This window comes from Anastrepha ludens, chromosome 3 (genome assembly GCF_028408465.1).
Source record: "Anastrepha ludens isolate Willacy chromosome 3, idAnaLude1.1, whole genome shotgun sequence".
Taxonomy (NCBI): domain Eukaryota; kingdom Metazoa; phylum Arthropoda; class Insecta; order Diptera; family Tephritidae; genus Anastrepha; species Anastrepha ludens.
The window spans coordinates 66,207,227-66,229,790 of record NC_071499.1 but is presented as its reverse complement, the minus strand read 5'-3'; the positions used below and the strand labels follow the sequence as shown (position 1 = coordinate 66,229,790).

At 35.3% G+C, this 22,564-nt stretch overlaps 2 protein-coding genes across 2 annotated transcripts in view; both read left to right on the top strand.

Moving 5' to 3' along the window:
• LOC128858115 (uncharacterized) overlaps window positions 1-18,231 on the top strand; it is a 31,555-nt gene extending 13,324 nt beyond the window's left edge. Inside the window, exons 7-15 of the mRNA XM_054094105.1 lie at window positions 437-590; window positions 3,120-3,520; window positions 3,586-3,900; window positions 4,952-5,162; window positions 6,767-6,967; window positions 9,011-10,047; window positions 10,108-10,409; window positions 11,822-12,132; window positions 12,209-18,231. Of these exons, the coding sequence (XP_053950080.1) occupies window positions 437-590; window positions 3,120-3,520; window positions 3,586-3,900; window positions 4,952-5,162; window positions 6,767-6,967; window positions 9,011-10,047; window positions 10,108-10,409; window positions 11,822-12,132; window positions 12,209-12,829 (3,553 nt within the window). The 3' untranslated portion in view covers window positions 12,830-18,231. The remainder of the gene's footprint in view (window positions 1-436; window positions 591-3,119; window positions 3,521-3,585; window positions 3,901-4,951; window positions 5,163-6,766; window positions 6,968-9,010; window positions 10,048-10,107; window positions 10,410-11,821; window positions 12,133-12,208) is intronic.
• A 1,724-nt stretch (window positions 18,232-19,955) lies between these two features.
• Window positions 19,956-22,289, top strand: LOC128858117 (DEAD box protein 52 homolog). Its single transcript, XM_054094107.1, has 6 exons — window positions 19,956-20,184; window positions 20,246-20,479; window positions 20,548-21,059; window positions 21,136-21,469; window positions 21,526-21,836; window positions 21,907-22,289. Exons 1-6 carry the CDS (start codon window positions 20,107-20,109, stop codon window positions 22,214-22,216), a joined length of 1,779 nt encoding a protein of 592 aa, XP_053950082.1. The 5' UTR covers window positions 19,956-20,106; the 3' UTR covers window positions 22,217-22,289.
• The last annotated feature ends 275 nt before the right edge of the window (window positions 22,290-22,564 follow it).

The window sequence follows — 22,564 nt, the reverse complement described above, 5'->3', positions numbered from 1 at the left end:
GGGTTATTAATTTCATCAATTGCACATACGGAAAATAGCAGTCGAATTTCTAAAATCTCTAGATCCGCATCAACTTAGTGTTAGTGGATTTCCCTCGAGGGTATGCCTACACAAAAAAATTCTACTACTTCTCCTTTAGTTTTTTGCATAGTGAGCGATTGGACCTCAAATTCAATACATATCAATGATGTTGGGGCTGTCCACGTGATTTTATTTGAAATACCAAAAACTACTTGTAATTAATATGTAATTGTATGTACACACGTATCAAAAAGTTGTAAGAAAGCCATCAAAGTTTTCGAAAGTTGTGACAGCCTTCAACACCTATTGATATTAGATATCCGTTAATGTTCATGTCAGGTTTTTTCGGAAACTTTGATGCATTTATTTATTTATTATTTTCTAATGTCGTATTATTGCTTCTCATTCTTCTTAGGTACATTTTTACAATTGTCAGCTATCTTATTGGAGTATTTATTTTTGCAACCATTGTGGGTCAAGTTGGAAATGTGATAACCAATCGTAATGCTAACCGCTTGGAATTCGAGCGGCTATTGGATGGAGCAAAAACTTACATGCGTCATCATAAGGTTTGTATACATATGAATGTATTTGTAATATATGTGCATGGTCGCTATAAATAAGCTAAAAATCAAGTATGTGTGTTGAGTCGTTGAAACATCCTTGCAGTCAAATCTATGATACTATAATATGTATGTGATACTGAACTATCTTATTACCAGTTTGCAGAAGTAGTTCGTCTTCTATATTTTTTCAGTGCTAACAACTGTTATTTTTAACATCCCGAAGTCTTGGGTATGATGTATATGCATAAGCATCATACTATTTAACGAATGAGAGGGCAAAGTCATCGGCATTACACTAGTTAGTGAAGCAGTTCATATTTATAGTCCAATTTGTGGCGAAAAGTATCAGTTTTAAATACTAATATATTATGAATTAAAATCACACAATTTTTTTGTTATATTATATTTAAACATGTCGGTGTCTTAGGTTTTCCTTGCGTAGAAAATGAAATACTTAATGTATTTAACATTTTTTAATAAATTTCTAAAATCGGTAGTAGTTTTCGTCTGATGCAGCTTCAAAATTAGATACACGTTAAGGCGTGCTATTGCTTTGACATCATTTCTATTTACATACAGAAAACATTACATGCAGTCACGTTTCCTATTATAATACAACATTTGCTTTATATGGACGAAAATTCTCAACTTCCTATGGAAAAAAATTGCCAAAAAGCAATGCGATTTTTAAACGACTTCATTTTATTTTTTCATTCATTTTGTTATATTACTAAAATTGAATAGGCTGTATACCCAGAGTTTTCTAAAAACTTTACTTACAAATTTTAAATGTTGATGATAATTTTTTGAAATTTGTTAAGGTTTTGTAAATTTTCTGCCATGAACTTCGATTTATAAGGTTGTGGTTATACAACGAGCTTTTAATAAAAATTAATGAAAAATTTTGGTATGAAAAATATGGTGAATATGGTAAAAAGATTAAGTGACTTTATTATGGAAGCACAAGTGTAGATTCTTTTAAAACTTTTGGGCACTCGAAATTGACTTTGGCGCTATGCTCTAATAGACTTTTTTTATTATAATTTTAGGTAGTGTCTGAATCTGCTAGGAACGCTCTAATGCTCCTGCTTTAAAAATTATGGCAATTTCAATACTTTTTGAATTAAAAGATGGTGACAAAGCCATGTGCAACTAATTTTAATTAAAACAGACAAAACAAATTTCGTTTAATACATACCCATAGCCTAACTTATAATAACGTTATGGCAATAATTAATTTTCTTTGTAATTAAGTGGCAACACTGAATAAAAATATTATTGTATTCAAGCTATGTTTACCTATATATTGATGTATGCATATATTTATTTGTTTTATAAATATATTTTTGTTATCAATTCCTTAATTTCTAAAACAATAGATGGCAACACCAGTTAATAATATGTTTTTTATTGAAGTTTGATAAAAAACCTTTCATTCGATACCTATATCCTATATTAAACTGAAATTTGTAATAAATTGTTACTTATGTAAAAAATCAGGTGGCAACGCTATCAAAAAGAAATCTATTTTTTAAAAAATTACTTTTTTAATGCTAAAATTAGTGTTACAATCTACTACTGATGGCATTTCCAACGGTACAGAAAGTGTTAAAACAGGGGCAGTAGTTTTTGAGTGATGCTCTCTCCAAGAAACTTTCTACGTTTATTTGTTGTTCGTCCTAATATGATTTTATTAAAAAGAAATAAAAAATAAGAGAAATTAATTTTATTAAATATTCCATTTGCAGTTTTGCGAATTCGACATATTCTCGTCACACCACCTCACTAACAGAATTCTCATAAATATATTAGTTAAAAAGAAATGCAAAAATATTTCTCTTAATTTACACTTATTTGTTTGAAATAAAAAAAGGAAATATAAAAAATGAATGACAGAGTAACACTGATTTAAGTTTAGTGGATAACACTGATTAAGTCTAGGGTTAAAAACATGACAACAATTAAAGCCAATAGAGCTCTAATTTGTAATTTTACAACTGGTGCAATTCTGGTCACTCTCGAACTAGTATGACTTCATCCATCAAATACTAGTTCATGAACTAAAACATTTGCTGAGTATATGGCTTCTCACCACGGGAATATCTTTTCTTTAATCTAGAAAGGCATGCATGATAAGTCCTCAGATATATCTTGGAAAACATATTTATTGCAATCAATTCAAAACTTTCAAACGGTACGTCGATTTAGATTTGTGAAACTTTCGAACGATTAGATTGCCAAAAATGTTACTACTTATCTAACACTTAAATGTTCTCGACTTTTGTCCCCTGAATCGTAGTAGGTATGTTTTTCATGGGCCAAAAAAGGCTTAATATTTAGCACATATTAGTTGAGACTTCTAACTTTGATAAGCTAAATTTGTTATTAAATATTTTAAAATCGTCAAGAGTTCTGTGAGAGAAAAAAGTCTAAGATGCTCTGACCTAAAGTAAATATACGAGTATTAAATACTCGTAGCAATATAATAAAAGTTTTAGTGTTTCTGCATTACTAAAGTTTTATTTTATTTAGGTTCCAGGTGGAATGAAACGACGGGTCCTTCGTTGGTACGACTACAGCTGGTCTAGAGGGCGTATCCAGGGAGGTGGTGATATAAATACAGCTTTGGGTCTATTGCCGGATAAGCTAAAAACAGAACTAGCGTTACACGTTAACTTGAGTGTCTTAAAGAAAGTCACTATATTTCAAGAGTGCCAACCAGAATTTTTACACGATTTGGTTTTGAAAATGAAAGCATACATATTTACACCAGGAGACTCTATCTGTCGGAAAGGTGAAGTAGCGAGGGAAATGTTTATAATAGCTGATGGCATACTGGAAGTACTTAGCGAGACAGGAAAAGTATTAACCACAATGAAAGCTGGCGATTTTTTTGGCGAAATAGGAATTCTAAACTTGGATGGCCTTAATAAGTGTGTGATAATTTTTAAAATCATATCATATTAAAATAATTAAATAATTAATTCATTCATCTTAGGCGCACCGCTGATGTCCGTTCAGTTGGCTATTCAGAACTCTTTTCATTATCCAGGGAGGATGTACTTGCCGCTATGAAAGACTATCCAGAAGCACAAGAAATTTTACAAACTCTTGGTCGTAAACGGCTAATGGAAGTGCGGTGTGTAAATAAGAAGTATGCGAAAGCACAAAGTAACAAAGATCAGTCGGACCATCAAACTGTATATAGCAATATTAATCGAAGTGACAGTAGCGAAAATAGTGCCTCAAAAAAAATTGTGTACAAATTAAGAAACGATGTAAAAGGAATACGAAGCCTTCTGAAAAATGCAAGGTAAATTTTTAATTACAATACTATATATTTTTTGTGATATGCAATACAAGGTGGCACAAAATTAATCATCCAATTTTGTTTTTAAACAACTGTTTTAATAAAAAAAGTCTTATTTTGACTTTTAGGAGCTTTCTTTCTTGTATATTTGCTTACTGCAGGTGTCTAGTTCATAAGTGTCAAATATGACTGACGTACGACACCATTTGCAAAACTTATAAATAAATCTTCCGAGAGGATGATTCATTTTGCGCCACCTTGTACATATTTACGTATCCATGCGTGTCCCAGTATTGTAATACGTAAAGCAGCAATATCAAACTAACTATATCCCCTAGTGGTCGAATTCTACACCGTTTTGATGTTTGATTTTAACTACAGTAAGCGCAACACCCGTTAAGGATATCAACTATATTTATAAAGAAAGTTCTTTAACTCTTTCAGTGCCAAAAATCCACCGTTGATGGTAGAAAGGTGGAAAGTTTTATAACGACTAATTTTAGGTCTTTAATTTCGAATAATTTGTGTAACAATTTTAGAAAACTCTTTGCTCTACTGTTTTAATTCCATCAAAATGCAAAAACAAAATACATAGTTGTACAAAATAATAGCCTTGACCATGATCTCAATAAAAGAATGTGTCATTAACTTCCACAACTTATTTCTAAGGAAAGCGCAGAAAAGCTTCATTTCTTCATGTGCTATTTCGAAAACCCTTTGAAATCGTTACTTGACGGTGGATGAATTTTTGTCAAACGAATCATCTCAAGACGCCACTTGAAGTACAAAATTTGTCCTCATAATTCGCAACCGGCATTGCAATATGCCCCAATTATTTTTAAAGTATTATACAATTTTCAAGGCAATAAAATCAAGTTTTGGCCTTCGATGGACTTTCATGTTTTATTAAACAAAAACAAATTACGTACAAAGAAACACCTTGTACTTTAAGTTATTTTATTTGAGCTGGCTTATTTTATTTAAGCTTCAATATAAAATTTTATTTATTAATATTACAAATACTTCATTTATTACATTAATTTAACATTTCCAGGACGAGCAGAAGAAGTGATGAATCGCTAGAAATGCAACCGCTACATGAAATTTCAAATAAAGGAAATAAAACAGCTTTGAAGAGAATGTCACATGTGCGGTCAGAAGAGAAGGAGGAAATTAAAGAAAAAGTCCATCAAGACAAAACACCGAGTCCAATTGGTGCTGGACTGCCATTACTTCAAAGGCTACGTTTACTCAAAGAGAAGCAAGTAAGAAAAAAATAGTTCTTAGAGTTAATAGTTCTAGAGAAATTAACGTTTAATTCCTTTGAAAATTGCATTAGCTGCTATACTCCTATAAAAAATATGCGTCAGTAAACAGTAGTGCATCATTTTAACCAATAATTTCACAATTTTATTAAGGATTTAGAAATTTTAAAATTACAAGTAAAGAAATGTTGTCAAACCATAGATGGCAGGCATAAATGAACTTAATATCTTGAAATAAAAATAATACACTGACGTATAAATGCCTCCAATTTATGGTATGTGTCACGACGTTGTCCCTCACAAAAAGAGTTAGGTGAAATTAAACTGCAAAGAATCTTTATTGGCATGTCAGGCACACATCTACTCAGCTAAGCGGGCTGGTTTTTCTTGACCATCAGAAGTATGATCATTGAAGCTTAATTCCTAGACCGTAGAGTATTTGCTTAGAAATAGGATTGTCATCTTCCTCTTATTGAACTTATATTAAGCCTGATCATTAAAATCGGTTTAGTCACTTTCTAGGATATATCTGGCGGACTACATGTTCCATTAGATTGGAATAAGAGAAACATGCTTAGAAAAAACCTGCTCTCTTCACCGTCTCTGACTTGATCTGACTATTATCAGGAAATGTAAAAGTATCGAAATTCATTGATTAAAGGAGAAATTTAGAATAAGTATAGCACGGCGGCCGCCGTAGCCGAATGGGTTGGTGCGTGACTACCATTCGGAATTCACAGAGAGAACGTCGGTTCGAATCTCGGTGCAACACCAAAATTAAGAAAAATATTTTTCTAATAGCGCTCGCCCCTCGGCAGGCAATGGCAAACCTCCGAGTGTATTTCTGCCATGGAAAAGCTCCTCATAAAAATATCTGCCGTTCGGAGTTGGCTTAAAACTGTAGGTCCCTCCATTTGTGGAACAACATCAAGACGCACACCACAAATAGGAGGAGGAGCTCGGCCAAACACCCAAAAAGGGTGTACGCGATAATTATATATATATATATATAGCAGGGTGGAATCGAACTAGCTCACGAAGTACAAATACATTATTTCTCCCTTTGGATTATACGCAAAATTCAAAAAACTTTTGCGAAGTCAGCGTATCCTGTTAACCCAGTTTTTAACGACCTCGGTGATGGTTTCTGGCTCTATCCCACGAATGCATAGCTCAATATTCGCCTTAAGGTCTGAATTGTTAATGGATTGGCGTCAAATCGCAGTTCTGATGTGATCAAGGGACATTGCCGAGACGGTTGAGAATACAATTACCGAACTTAGCGCGTTCGTCCACGTGCATGTCTTCAATTTCCGTCGACCGAGCAAATAATGCAATGATAGCACTGCTCGAAAATCGGTACCATATTCCCACTCTCTGAGGATGCATCGGCACGGGCAGGTTTTCCGATCTCCATTTGTGGCAGTTTTGTTTGTTAATATAGCATTTAAATATGGAGAAATTTCATTAGTTAAAAGTCATAAAAATAATGGTTAATGATTGTTCAAATCACCAAAGAATTTATGAGTATGACTTTAAATATTTTTATATTTATCTACAAATTAAGCTCAGTAATTTTTTTCCCATATTTTTTTCTTCCATAGGACCGGGAGGAGAGGGCGGTCAAACCAACGATACAACATCAGATATCCCCACCTCACACACATGTTGCTAGCGCCTTATCGCCACAGGAATCAATTCAAGAAGAGCCCGAGACTGAAGTTAATGAGGTCCTTCCGCTGATGCAAAGGCTACAACTGTTAAAAAATAAGCAAGAAACGAATTGCGGCGATATAAAATCCGGAGTAAGATATACTTTTTACATATTTCAGCTACTTTCATATTTCAGTTACGTGGTGTGGTCAGTGAGAATTATTTATTGCTCACCTCCTTGAAGTTATTGCTCCAACTAGTCATTATTCTGGTCTTACCGCTTGAGACTTTTTACTCAGTCTACGTCCTTGAAAATATTGAATGGGTTCGTTTATTCGTTCGTTCAATTTATCAATAACAATGAAGTGTGCAATTAATTATTCATACAAATACACACATTTGTTATAAAAACATTTTTCTTCCATTTGAAGAGTCATGTAATTTTGTAGAAATAGGATAATTTTTTTTTTAATACTGGCTCATAACTGCAACTTTGAGGTCCTTTAAAAAATCCTGATGTGATGATGGAAAAACACATATTTACTATCATTGAGTTATACTCCTGGCATCGCGATGCAATTAAAAAAAAAAATAATAATTGGCGCGTACACTCCTGTTAGGTGTTTGGCCGAGCTCCTCCTCTTATTTGTGGTGTGCGTCTTGATGTTGTTCCACAAATGCGATGCAATTAGGTGTGAATAAAACAAAACAAAACAAAAAATGGCTTTAATGTGTCCATACATCTTTTACTAAGTGTTTTCGGTCCAGTTTCCTCTCAATTCCTAGACTATGTTTTATTATTGTTTTGCAGATGGAGCGGAGTACGTTACTAGCGGGCAAACCCAACTTTTAATTTTTAAATTTTTTGTATATACAAGGTGAAGTCTAAAATAAACAATGCTGAGCTCAAATAGAAACGACAGGAGCCTTGTTTTGATAACTTCGAGTTTATTATTTAAAATTGTTCCTTCTGGCCTCGATACTTGTTTTGCGCGATCCAAAAGCTTTTCGAAAGAGTGTTTCAGGTCATTGACCGGAATGTCCTTCAGGATGTCGGTACAAGCCTTTTGGATGGCCTCTACGGACGCAAAACGTTTTGCTTTCATGGCCAAAGGCAATTTTCCGAATGGGTAGTAGTCACAGGAATCCATATCAGGCGAACCCGGTGCGTGATTGATCGTTAAAATGCGATTTCAAGTCAAAAAATCAGTCACAAGAGTGGATCGATGAGATGGTGCTTTATCATACAATAAACGCCAGTTTCCCCCTTCGCGGTATTCAGGGCGAATTCGACGAATGCGATGCAGCAAACGCTTCAAAATGCCAAGAAAGAAAATTGCATTGACTGTTTGGCCCGTTGAGACGAACTCCTTGTGGACAATTCGCTTGGAATCATACAAACAAATGAGCATCGACTTGATTTTTGACTTCTTCAAACGTCTCGTCTGGGGCCTTCCATTCGGCACTTTGACGCTTATTTTCAGGTTCATGTTGGAAACACCACGTTTCATCACCAGTTACAATGTTATAAAGGAAGTTCTCATCTTTAGTGAGGTCCTTCGAATGTTGAATTTTAAGCAATTTTTGGTACTCAGTTAACTTGTGCGGAATGACACTTGCACAGATCTTTCGTAAGTCCAAATGATCAGTTAAATCAGAGATATTTAACTCCGATTCCATGAACTTCAACGATGATTTCGGTTCAACAATTTCCACGGAGTTTTCGGGGATTACCGATTTTCGGCGGCCCGTATGTTCATTGTCATTTAAGTCCTCACAACCATCTCTGAAACGTGTAAACCATTCATGAACTCTGGCACGAGATAGGCAATCATCGCCATAAACTTTTTTCATCAATTCAAATGTTTCGATAAACGTTTTATCGATTTTAAAACAAAATTTGATATTAGCTCTTTGTTTGAAACTCATTTTTGTACCGATGACACAAACATACTGACACTTTAGACGCAATAACTTCGCTTCCACTGCTCCGAATGTCACCAAGCTTTCACTAGAAGTCAGCTAGGGATGTAACTTCCAACGCATTAACTCATTAAAAAGACGGTGTCATCAAAAACATTTTTATTCCGCCAGTCTTTTGGACTTCACCTTGTGTGATATATGTAAATTTACTTATATATTTATGTGTCATATGCATGCAAGTCATGGTGTTTTAATTATATCTTTTGAACCAGATCAAATCTAATGCGGCTGTGTCTCTGAAGCAGAAGATCCAAATGCTTAATTTAGCCGGAGTGACAAACCCTGATTCTTTGGAAAGTAAGCCAAAAGAGGATAAATCACCTACCATTGGAGATATCAGCCAAACAAATCCCCTCAGAGTACGTGAAGAACAAAATCAGATTAAACGCGATCAAGGTGCAATTAGTAAATCGCCCAAGGCGGTATCAGGAAAGTCATTAAAATTCATAAAGCCGTCCATGAACACCTCATCAGAGCGCTCAGATAGTGATATATCCATTAAGCCATGGTCCAAATTAAAATCAGCTACGTTAATATCAACAAGCTATAATAATTTAGCTAAATTTTCCCCAGGAGATTCTGACATAGAAGTAAAAACATTTTCTTCAAATGACACAACTCAAACGCTAACCTCTGTTACAACATCTACACGAGCAGCAGCAACATCAGATCTCAATACAACACACGCAAAAGCTTTCGATCATTTGCGAAAACAAAATAAACTAACAACTGCAAGTAAAAACGGCGATGGTAAAAAATGTTATCACTCCGTTTTCGACTTGTCGCCCGAGTATAGTGGATTGCCATTTGTAAAGCGGCTGAAAATTTTAAACGAACGTCAGAAATTAGCTGAACTCGAAAAAGTTGTACAAATGAGAAGTTTTAGTTTGGATAGTTCCAAAACCAGTAATCAAATCGCTATATCAGAACCTTTGTACCGGTGTTTGAGTGACACATCTGGAATGTACTCGCAATTCCTCTCAGCATATGAGTCCAGTTCATCCACATCTACAAACACACCTATGGCAACTACCTATAATCAAAAGGGAGACAGTTACATACCACCCGCCTATTTACCTCTTAGTCCAGAACAAAATGAAACTGCTGAACGTCGTAAATTGAAATGCATTTTAACAAAATTACATCGCAGTACAGAAGAAAGTAAAAGTCCTGTAACTGGTCGAAATGAGGATTCAACAGCAATGGACATGTTCAGCAATAATTCCTTAAGGGAACCAACATTGGAAGGGTATGTGGCTAGACATAGTATGCTAATGAAAAGTGTAACGTCCAACTCAACTCTTTCTAGTCCGCCCAACAGCGCCCAGAAGGCGATCCAAGATGAATCCTATAGTGGTTTGCGGCCGTCTAGTGAGCAGCGTGACAAAGCTCTGCTCACATCTCCTTTGCCTGTACTTGCGGCTTCTAACTTCGAAAAATGTCCCGAAAATCGAGCCTTTATCGAACCTTTTATGAAAGCTGAGTTGAAACATCGAAACGCCATCCAAACCAATAATAATCTGATGCAACATTCCTCAATTCCTTCAAACAGTAATCAACGTACAACAAAACGGCTGAAAACAACAATTGCAGAGTCTTTGAGAACAGAAGGTGATTAATATACTTGAACTTGTAATGAATATTTATAGAAACTAATATTTTCATAATACATGTGTGCATATTAGGGTGGGGCTACTTTTATCAATAGAGCGTATTGCAACACGGTAGCCTGTGCGTTAGGAAGGCCTAACATAATCTCTTTTTTCTACACGCTATCCGTAAATTTTATATGTGGTCAAAAACCTTTTTTTTTAATAAGAATTCATCCCGCCCACGCTTTGAAAATTCCTATTGAATTCTCATAGGAAACATGCAGCTTTTAGGAAACTTGGTATACAATATTTTCAGATCCGTTTTATTTGATTTCCTATTTTCATTTTCCTTCACAAATGTCCAGAAAATTATCTCTTCTTCTTCTTAATTGGCGCGATAACCGCTTACGCGATTTTGGCCGAGTTTAACAAAGCGCACCAGTCGTCGAAAATTGTCAAAACAAAACAAATATCATTTTTATAAAGCATCTGGTATAATTTTTTGGACCAAGAGTTTATAAAGGTGGTAAGGGACTCCCCTGTCTGTGTGCTACGACGTCCAGTAATTGTCGTGTGTACTCCTGGAACTCGTCAGTCAAGTGATGTAGATGCCTAAGAGATGACTTAGCCTCCAGTAAGTGCTTACTGTAGGAACTGCTTCCTGGGTATAGGAACTACTTGCATATATGTAAGCTTGAATGTGCAGATTTTGTATCTCGTCATTGACTTGGGTGAGTGTTTTGATAGGCTTGCAATAATTCCAAAACGTCGTTGACGCGTCAATCTTTTCATGATGAAATGTAATAAATAAAAATGCTTACCTATCTGTGGTAGCTGGAAAATTCCTTTTTAACAATTATTCCGAAAACACTCTATGTATGTACATATATAAGTGAAAGAACTTTAATACAGTTATTGAAATTGCTCCGCCATTTTATAGTTTTCAGTTTTGCTCTCGCTACTGCTCTGAACTTGAACAGATGAGTAGTAGAGTAGGTGGCACAAAACGCATGATCAACTGTATTGCTGCGCTCTCAGCTACGTTCCGTTACTGCTAGGAGCTCGGAGCAATAGTCAAGAAAATGTTAAGCGCTCTCTGTAGTTGGAGTTGTAACAAAGAATTCGGAGTCGGCCGGAGCGCAACCTGTTAAATTATTCACTGCTCTCGCTTCTGCCCATAGCTGCTACTTAGATATGTTCTTTTGTTGGAAGCATTTGTGCGTTGTTGTGGTGCTACACTGTAAATATAACCGAAAAATTATGCACATTATATTATATTTTTAATGCATATTAAAGTAATGCTTGTTTTGCTTTTCACACTAAAACCCCTTTCAAAATTACTATCAGATACATACATACTTCCAAAAAAAGACACAGCTATGCCTTACTTACTTTAATTTAATATACATATTTATTACTTATTATTTTCAGATATTCTAAACATGGAAGAGAATTTCAGTAGAGTTTGGAGTGAAATTAATAATGTTATTAAGGAGCACATTACTGAAATGCATTTAAAATTCGAATTACAGTTTTCGGTAATGGCGCGAGAAGTACGAAAACGCGATGAAATTATCGCGAATTTGCAGACAAAAATTAGAAATATTGAACTGAAATCATCCTCGCCTCGGAAAAAAACAGAATTTATGAATCAAGATAAACTAAATACTTTATGGGATGATGCGGATCCGAAGTCAGATGACCACGGTAGTTCGAGTTCATCAGCAGAACTTTTGTTTATGGTAAATATATATTTAGATAAATGCATTAAATGAATGTTGATATTAAATTTACATTTATATTATTCGAATTTTTTAGCGAGGTGACTCATCGGATACAGTTTTTTTGTCATCTCCACCGCAAATTCAACGATATGGCTCTTCGCCTATTTTTAATAAGTTCTATAAGAATTCATCTGGATACATTTCAACCCGCAGTTTGAATAAAAACAAATCGGCGGAAAATATTGCAATTGAGAAGCAACAAAAAGGAAATTACATTGTAACTGTTTCAGATGTAACTGGAAATTTAAATAGGTCAGATAGTGTTGTCCTAGACATTGGTGATAGTTCAAGCTCTAGTTCATCCTCAACCAAACTGAATGTTAAATATGAAGATTCGGAGCAAAAAAATGTCGAACGTGTGTTTGAAAATGTTGATCATAACGATTGGGAATTGAAAATGCTGGCTGTGGAAATGGCCAAACAGGAAAGGAAGCGGGCAAATTCCACAGATTTTAAATATAGCAATTCTACTTTACGTCGGCGTCGAAAATTTAGTGATACTGAGACCGATATTAGTGAAGCAGATGCAGATGCTGAAGCTTTAACCTTATCCAGACCTAGAGCTTCAAGTTTAGATCAATTTAATTTAAGATACGGTGTTGGAAAAGGCGTTTTTAAAGCAATAAGTATTGATCGTGATAAAAACAAGCTTTGAGGTTTGCCAATATACTATCTAGGAATAAATGTATTGATAGAATCAGGTAACAAGTTTCCATGGGCTTGAGAAAAGTTAGCGAATAACAAAGATGTCTTCAGTGCAGGACCGAGGCAATGATATCGAAAGTAATCTGAATCGTGTTAGCAATGCTAATAATCTGATGGAAAAATGTTATCGTGCAAAGATGTTTCCAAATAAAAAGGAAATAAGTAGTAGAGAAGCGTTACGCTTTTATCTCGGAACCCCTGAAAGTTATATGGTTGGTTGGTTGGTTATAGTGCTTCCCATTAGACAACACGCAAGTCAATTAAATCATAGAGGCACCATTTTATGGCACTGTTCGCGGGTAGTAATACATACGTTATTGGTGCTAATGGACATAATAAGTCAAACCAATTTGACGCTTTTAAAAAATTTAGTGACGTTATCCAATATGATTCCCAATTATCACTAGAATGACGCGCTTTAGAACTATCTCACCTCCATGTGTCAGGAAATATTGGATATACTCCTGTTATTGTCAAGGCGATAGTTGCTGCAAGTTCTGACACTTCAGACAGATCCGAGAGAGCTTCACAGTATTACTGCTATCTCACATTTCTGTCGACATGCATCTGATTGGAAGCGTAGACAAGAGAGATGACAACTGACTGAGTTATATTCTTCTTCGCATTGATAGATTAGCTTGGATTTAGTTATAGGTGATGATATATCGCATATCGTTTACTAACTATTTCTTAAATGTTGTTGCTCCTGTGGTTTCTTGGCGACATCAAGTTGTAGAGAATATATGTATATCGCTGTCAGCCCATCTTGAACCTTTAGCCTGAAGATGACTTTCTTATCGGCAACTTTATCTTTCATTAATTTCCTTTGAAATCGGAAGCGTACCCAGCGAAGGTCATTGCCGATGTTTGGACTGGCCACCATATAGTCCAAATCCACGGCCAGTATCTTTTAAAATCGACCAATTTCGAAGGAGCTTATCTATATATAGCATAGATAACATATCTTAGTTTTAGCGCATTTGTTATACTTGCAACTTCTGCTCTTTCCGCATTATTTAGTTTGTTGTCACTATATTTCCAACTTAAGGTGGATAAAATTGGTACACAATGGTGCTGAATATCCACATCACAAAATCTAGTCTCAATCCCCATCTTCTACTAAATATTCGCTTGCTAGCATGATTTGTAACACCAGTTCTCAATTACAATCTTCGAAGTGATCTTCCAGCTTAACTGTAGTGACCTATCTATACCCTCCATAAAAAGCTATATGAGTTATCATGCAGACCGTGCCGGAAAAAGTAGTTTCGAGAAAAACGAGTTTAAACTTTCAAGTGCATTTCACAACGGCCAGCAGTCTCAAACGAAGGACAGTTACTTGTGCGCATCAAACTCACGTCGCGCAATTACATTTTCTTCCATAACTTTGTATCTATGAGGAATTTTTACAATTGACTTCCACAGAAATACGCCTAAAACTATAAAGAATAATAATCTGTAAAGAAATCGACTTTTTGAAAATTCTGGACGTATGTAACCCCTTAAGTTCCAAAAAAATATTTTGTATTTTATGTATACTGAAACAAAATATCACCGGGCCTTAAAGAGTTCACCGCTCTTCATTTACACCTAAGAGGAGAGAATTTTTTATTGGCGCCTGGTTATTAGCAGGCTACATACTTTTTGAGAGAGACATGCAGATCTGCTAAGGGTGACTTTTGTAGAAGCTGTGATGTCGAAGATGAGAAAAACATCTATTCCGGGATTGCGATCCACTTGTGGGGCAAGGTAAAGAAGGGTTCAATAGAAAGTACCGGAGCTACTCAGGTTTGTAGCCTCTATGAGCTGATTTAAGCAGAACTGGAGGCTTTGGCCCCATGTGGTATTACAAAGTGCTCAATATGGGACTATATGCATTTCGAGGCAGGTTTGTCACAAGCCACCTCAATCTAATCTAGCGCAAGCACAAAGTATATGAGTCTTAAAGGCCTAAAAACCTTTGCCGATTTCTGGTTCCTCCTTCCTGATTTGCAGATAAATGGATTTTAGTAATTTGACGCATACGCCATCAATTTCTTTTTTAACTTCAATCAAAGTCCTTCTAATCAAAGTTTACAATTAAAAACCTTTTTCAGTATTTTTTTTGTTTTTTGTTTTTATTTTCGGAAATTTCTTCACTAATTCAAAAGTATACTTGTAAACGTAAATGTACTTTTAGTTGCCACATTAAAACTGGGAAGTTTGAAGGGTTCCGAGGTAATGCATTTTTGTTTTTGCCTACCTCTCCCTTACTAAAGCTTTTTGTGTATGTTTGTTTTAAGAGTTATCCATATGTATACTAACTCTATAGGAACACTATAAGCATGACCACATATTCTTAAAGTATCTACATATGAGCTCTATTTGGTAGCGGAATAATAATAATCTTAAGTCAAGAATAGATATCTTGAGAAGCTCTACAATTAATCTAAACGTAGCGTAGTCTCTCTACAAACAAATTCGAGGGTAGTGCAGCTCAATAGTTATAAAAAAGGTACAATATAATGAATTTCTATAAAATTTCAATTAAATCTTTCATATTTTCCGTTAAATATACTTATGTAGTATCATATTTTCTTTCACTTGAAATAATCTATCAAAATTTATATTAAAAATATGACCTGAAATGTTATATTTCTCCGACAGAGTTGTACTATTTTCGCGCGCAATATTTTGCAAAGTTAAGCTATGAGATTTTTTTCAGAGCTGTTGAAAATGCATTTGCTTTTTTGAATTGTGTTAAAATAATCCAAAGTTAACTGAAATTTAAAATTGCCTTCAAACCAATATTCAGTAGACGATAAAAGTATCTATGTAAAATATTAGATAAATAAGTTAGTTTGTATCAAAAATCACGGATCAATTACAAAGAAAAAAACATGGCGTTGATTACGAATTCGGAGCCAAGCAGGATTTTTTTTTTTTAAATTTTCGTAGATAAGCCTATACGACTTTCTCCTTGTAATTTTCAATAAGAGTCCGTTATTTGATTTGGAAAAGATCATTAAAACTAAAAGTTAACCATTAACCCTTAACCCGATCTTTAATCGCTGCACTATGTCAAAGTCGCCGCGAAGTTCATACACCATCGTCTGCGATATTCGTCGTCGCCAGCGCGTAAAGGTTCAATAATCTTCCGCAAAATCATTCTCTCCAACATTCCTGGAGGCACGCCATCGGATGTAGCCGTCGTCCAAGCTTCAGCGGGCATGGTGAGAGACTTATAAAGTGTGGTTTTTGTCCGTCGTGAGAGGAATTTTCTATTCAATTGCCCACTTTTAGTAGTCCAAAGAATCACTTGTTGGCAAAGAGATTTTCCATTGGACTTCAAGGCTAACATTATTAGGTGTGTTAAAGCTTCACTTGTCCTCATTCGCTTCTTTATCAAGCTTAGAAAAGGTGGAAATAACGCCAGCAAATGTACGCCCTTATAATATATGGTGCCTGGGCGATTAAATTCTGAGACTCACAAATATCAAAAGCATTAGGTCAAAGAAGTCACACGAAAGAGAGTCAATCTGTCTGAAACTTTGTTTCAAATAACTCGGAGTGGTCCTTCTCAATTTCAACGGAACCGCTGGTACTGCTCAACGTCAGTTAGCACAGCCATATTAGTTTGGATACCAAAATCAGACATCGCGGCATATAGGCAACTCCTTTTCATGCTGTCGAAAGCGGCTTTAAAATCTATGATACTAACAGATGGTGTGTTTCGATTCTGATTTCATGGGTATTTTCCAAAACTTAGCGTGTTGTAAATAGCTGGTCAATTGGGGATTTTCCAGATCTGAAGCCACACTGATAAGATCCAATTAGTTGGCCGGTGGTTGGTTCTAGTCTTTCGCACAATACGCTCGATAGGACCTTGTATGCGATATTTTGAAGACTTGGGTAGGGCATTACATATTGAGCCGACACGTTATTTTAGCTGTCAAAGTCCAAAATATCGACAGATTAAATTCCAACCGCAAGCCTGACAGGGTGGAGAGAAGGCATACTTGGTATTTGAAGTACTCCGTCAAGTAAGCGAACATCTCGCGTACTTTGCGACCGTCGGCTACGCCATTTTCGAATAGTCTGCTCAGTATTGCAATATTCGGTTTTCATAATTTTTTGTGTTGCGGTAATGTAACTCTCATTAACTATGCTTCAATACTCCCTCAAGATAGCTGCCAAACAACAACATTGTGTGTAAATATGGCGCTAGTGGGGCTCCCAATACCTCGTTATGACTTTTATTGTTATTTTGCCTATTAGTATTCCTTACATAAGGAGTGTATTATTAAAAAACTTTGACAGTGTGCTAATCTTAAAAAATAGTAAGCGTTATTTTTTTTTTGTAAAGTCGCACAACCAGCATACATATATGCAATGGCATACAAAAACAGTGATTTATTATAATTAGAGCATTAATATAAGTTAAAATAACAACCCAACTGCTTGGCGCATTATATTATATAATTTAATTAACACCTTAGTTTTTTTTTTGGTAGATGCTAAATCTAATACGCCTTTTTGAAATTACTATACGGCCATACAAAATTAGCACAATTTTTTAAGCTAAATAGTTCATAAATAATAACTAGAACTATTCGCATTGTTGCCAAAATAATTAAGGGGTTATGAGATCGCTAGTTTTTGGAACGTTCATCACAAATTGAGAAATTCTATGATAAATACATATATATGTATGTGCAAATAAAAAACAAAACTGTTAGTGCCAAAACTGGCTCTTTATTCGTATCAGTATCAATGCCGAATGGAACGACAAACTACAATTTTTGTTATTATTATAGAAATATAATATTTATAACTGCGTTGCACGATGAAGTTATAGTCAAGTGGGCCAAATTTAGTATATTATTGTAATAAAAGTATATTTTACTTAGAAACTAGTCGAGATTTGTAAGATTTTAATTATTTACTGAAGTTATACTGGAATAGCCTTTAGTATTCCGGTAATATTGTATATTGTAATAGAAAATAACTACGTAAACAGAAATAATATTAGGAATATTAGAAGCCACGATGAATGCCAAATTTATTAAAAAGCAAACAGCTACTCTGACACTTGGAGTGAGTGAATAAATTTGAACAAATTTATTGTAACAAATTATGAACTTATAAGAATTAGCAATGTAAATACAAGTTACTTTATTTTACGAAGTATTATAATGTACATACATAAAACAATTAGGATATTGAAAACTGACAGCTTTAATAACTTATAGTAAAATTATAAAAACATATTCAAAACGTTACATTTATAATAAATTAATAAAAACCAGCATGCGTATGTATGTGCGTAAACCTGTACTTTCAGTATTACATATTCACAATAAAATTTTATATAAACCGTAGTTTTTTTGTTGTTGGGGGTGCAGAAACACTTGAGCTAAAAAAAGTTACACTGTATTATAGTCAAAAAATCTCACCAGGTTCCTTAACGGCTTTCAAAGTTGTTGGGTCAGCTGAATCCGCATCTGAAGTCAGAGTTTTCGGGTCGCCTGAGGTTTAGGTTAGGTTAGGTTGACTTGGCTGGCCGAAAACCATCACATAGACCTACTGGTCTTTAGTGGTACCAGATGGAGCTTGGCCTTTACGTTTTCTTCTAGTAGGCTTCTTCTTTTGTAAATCTAAGTAAGCTCTGATGCTCTAACCTCGAGAGACATTTAACCTCTCATATTGTAGAGCTCCTAAACATTTCATTGGGGTTCTAGCTAATGCAGGGCAAGAACATAGAAGGTGTTCAAGAGTTTCCGTCTCTTCCAGTTCATTGCAAAATCTGCAGCTATCATTGCTTGTAATTCCAATCTTGCATGCGTGTGCCGCTAAAACATTGTGGCCTGTCAGTATACCTACGATAGTCCTGCTTTTCTTTCTAGAGAGGGCTAGTACGAATCTGGCGTATTTATCTGCATTCTATGCGCACATAATTTTCGCGGTTTCGCAAGTGGCTAGATTACTCCACTTCCTATCGATCCGTGATTTCATGTCCGCAGCGATGCCATTGTATACCGAATTTAAAGGTTTCTGTGTGTCGTTTTCTTGCTCGAATTGTATGTAAACAGCGCAATCTCATCTACAATTTCGTTTCCTGCAATACCCTTATGTCCGGGTACCCAATAGATGTGTAACCGTCGAATATTTTATAGATAAATTCACCCGTTGCGTTATTTTTCGAGAGATAACATCACGGTCTGTCTCATTAACTCTGTCAGTAAAATGTGGACAATCACTAGTTAATTAAGCGCAGCATAAAATTTTTCACTGCAGAGTCAAAATTTAATAGCTTTTATGTAATAAATACTACTTTGAAGTTTAGTATTGTTTATTTATTGGTTTTAGTGTAAAATTAAGCTCAAATCAAACCAATTTATTGGTCCATGTTTCCATATTTTTAAACAACACGTTCGGCGCGAAATAACTTTTGCAATATTACGGTAGCCAATTAGCAACAGGTCATCACAAAAGTAGTATCCTTTGCCATCACTTGCAAATTGCAAACCGACGTTGATCAGACAGCAGGCAGAAGCGCACAACATACCAGTAGTACGATTCCCAAATTATTCAGCAACAATTTTGGTTAATTGCAATGCTTGAGGATGCTTTTATCGATTTTTTTAGTTAACTTTGACAGTTTTGTAATGATAATTGTTGATAGCTTAGCTACGAATATTTTGAAATAGAAAAGTGTAACGGTAAAATTAGTTAGCATTTTCAATAAAAAAAAACTAAGCGAAAACCTAACGGAAAGAAAGTTTTAGTAAGTAGTATGTATTGGTCACAAGTAAAGGTGAAACTTTCTTGCGAAGTACAATGGCGTTCCAGTTTTTTGGATTTGATGGTAAAATCGAAATGCTTTTCATTGGGGACTGTTCCTTTCATTCGGACGTTGAGCGATTTCAAAGTTTATACCGCCTGACTCCGGGTGATGTATACATAGTTCTAGACATGTGCACAAGAAATTAGGCAATGTGTTTTATTAAGTTGCACTTTCACATGCCTTGAGCACTGCATACGTAGCTTAATTTGCACTCAAATGCAACTCTGTACAAATCAGCTGATATTGTAACTTTTGTTTTGTTTCTGCTGCTACACGTGCTGTGGAATATGTGGCTCTGATTATAAATGCAAAAAACAAAAGTAGTTATTTGTGCTGTATAATTTCGTGTATCCATAAAATAACTAATAACAGATAAAAAGTTGTAGTAAGAATAAACAGCCATGGACTCACATGATATATTCCTTCAACTAACAAGGGGTGTACGATTTACGCACTCTAAACCTAGAACGGAAACTAAAGTAAATATAATTTTTTTATTAAATACTACATTATCTACATATCAGCGTTGTACATTTGTAGAAAGTAAGTACGAAAGTGGAATTAACAGAGTCCAAGGCGATACACTCCATAATTGAGACTTCTCCGAAAAGTTCAAATATTGAAGATGATTCTCGGAGCGTTGACTTCGTTTCTGAAGAGGAGGAGCATGAGTTCAACTATATCAGTGGGAAAGATGTTATTAAACGTCAAAAAGTGAAACAGAAAAAGACTACTACGCCTGAAGAAAGAGAAGCAAATCAGAAAGAGGAGATGGTGAGCGTATTAATAGGAGTCCAAAAATCTATTACATACACAGTTTATTAGAACGATTGCTTTTACAGGTGGCACTGCTTCGCAAAGACTATTTAATAAATGTACGTGGAAAGAACATTCCTCCGCCCGTCACATCATTTGAGGAATTGAAAAAGGAATATAAAATGTCTGATCGCCTGTTGCTGAATCTTGAATCTGCCACATATGCGTCGCCCACACCTGTACAAATGCAAGCTATGCCTCTTTTGTTACAAGGACGTAACGTGATGGCCTCGGCGCCGACTGGTTCTGGCAAAACTATTGCCTTTCTGGCACCGTTAATTAATGATTTGCGCAAGCCCAGCAAAGTTGGCTTTCGCGCTGTTGTTTTGGCGCCAACCCGTGAACTTGCAGCTCAAATTTACAGAGAATGCGTGCAGTTGGCACAAAATACGGCCCTAAAAATATATTTTCAGGCCAAAGCGACAAGTAATAAATTGGCCACGGGGCAAAGTAACAAAAATTATGACATACTAATATCTACACCGAATCGTGTTCGTTTTCTGCTGGAGCAGGAACCACCAGCTCTACGGCTAACAGAGTAAGTTATATTTACATATTTATAAAAACTGTTTAATAACACAATTTAATTTGCATATGTATTTTGATATTTAAAGAGTCGAATGGTTGGTTATTGATGAAGCGGATCGTTTAATGGAGGAAGGCATAAATAATTTTAAAGACCAAGTAGATGTCATTTTGGCGGCATGCACCAATCAGCATAAGAAGTTGGCTCTATTCAGTGCAACATATACAGCTCCTGTGGCAAAATGGGCGATAAAAAATCTCCCCAATTTAGCACGAGTAATAATTGGTCAAGAAAATAGTGCTACCGATTCGGTGGAGCAAGAATTGCTATTTGTTGGTTCCGAGAGTGGAAAACTGTTGGCCATAAGAGATATGGTGCGCAAAGGATTAAAACCTCCAGTTTTGGTATTTGTACAAAGTAAGGTGAGTGACGTTATTAAATGGAGAATAATAAGGATGCTAAAGTGATGTATTCTTAGGAACGGGCAAAGGAGCTATTTCAGGAGCTGCTTTACGATGGCATCAACGTTGATCTTATACATGCCGATCGTTCACAACAACAGCGTGACAATTGTGTTCGGGCTTTTCGGGAAGGGCATATTTGGGTGTTGATTTGTACTGAACTGATGGGGCGTGGTATTGATTTTAAAGGCGTTAATCTTGTAATAAACTACGATTTTCCGCCATCTGTCATTTCTTATATACACCGTATTGGACGTACGGGTCGAGCAGGCAGAAGTGGTAAAGCCATAACATTCTTCACACAAAGTGATACCCCAAATCTAAAAAGGTACGTGTTACGAATGTAAACAATTTTTTTATTAATTTTTTTTTGTTGATATAATATTTTCTCATTCAAGCATTGCACAAATTATTAAGAACTCCAATGGTAAAGTGCCTGATTTCATATTGAATTTGAAAAAACGGCGTAAAACAGAACGCAAGTGGCTAGAAAATCACGCACCCAAGCGCCAGAGTATCTCCACAAGAATATCAAAGAATGCAGAAAAGGAAGAAGATGATGAAGTGGAAAGTGACAAACCAACAGCGAAAAAGCGTAAGGCAAAGGTTGATTTGGACGCGCAGGGTGCTCGAGCTAATAAAAATGCCAAAATGTCTTCAAATGCCAAGCCAACGCAACGCAAAAAAATAAAATCGAAAACACAGTAACACAATTTTGCTGGACTAGTTTAGATTGAATTCAGTTGTTTTGCTTTTATTAATAAATACATTTATAAACAAATATTTAACGAAAACTAATTATATGTACATACCTATGTACGTTTGTATGAAAAATTTGTCGTGGATTTTTTCCTCTCGTGTGTGTGTGTTTTTTTTATATATTAGCGACATTATACAAATTTGTAGGCACTTTTACTTAATTGCACTTCTCAAATGTGGATGTATGAATGAATTTAATGTTTGTTAGTAGCACGCGCTTACACAACTAATATAGGCACATTGATTTCGTACTATTATTTTGCTATAAAACTAACTAGTCTTACTTAATAGCTATTA

Bases quoted from the DNA above. Each gene is read 5' to 3' on its own strand.
- LOC128858117 (XM_054094107.1), top strand. From the start codon at position 20,107: ATGGACTCACATGATATATTCCTTCAACTAACAAGGGGTGTACGATTT. The intron at 21,470-21,525 runs GTGAGTGACGTT...ATGTATTCTTAG, and splicing joins TGGTATTTGTACAAAGTAAG to GAACGGGCAAAGGAGCTATT. The intron at 21,837-21,906 runs GTACGTGTTACG...TTCTCATTCAAG, and splicing joins GATACCCCAAATCTAAAAAG to CATTGCACAAATTATTAAGA.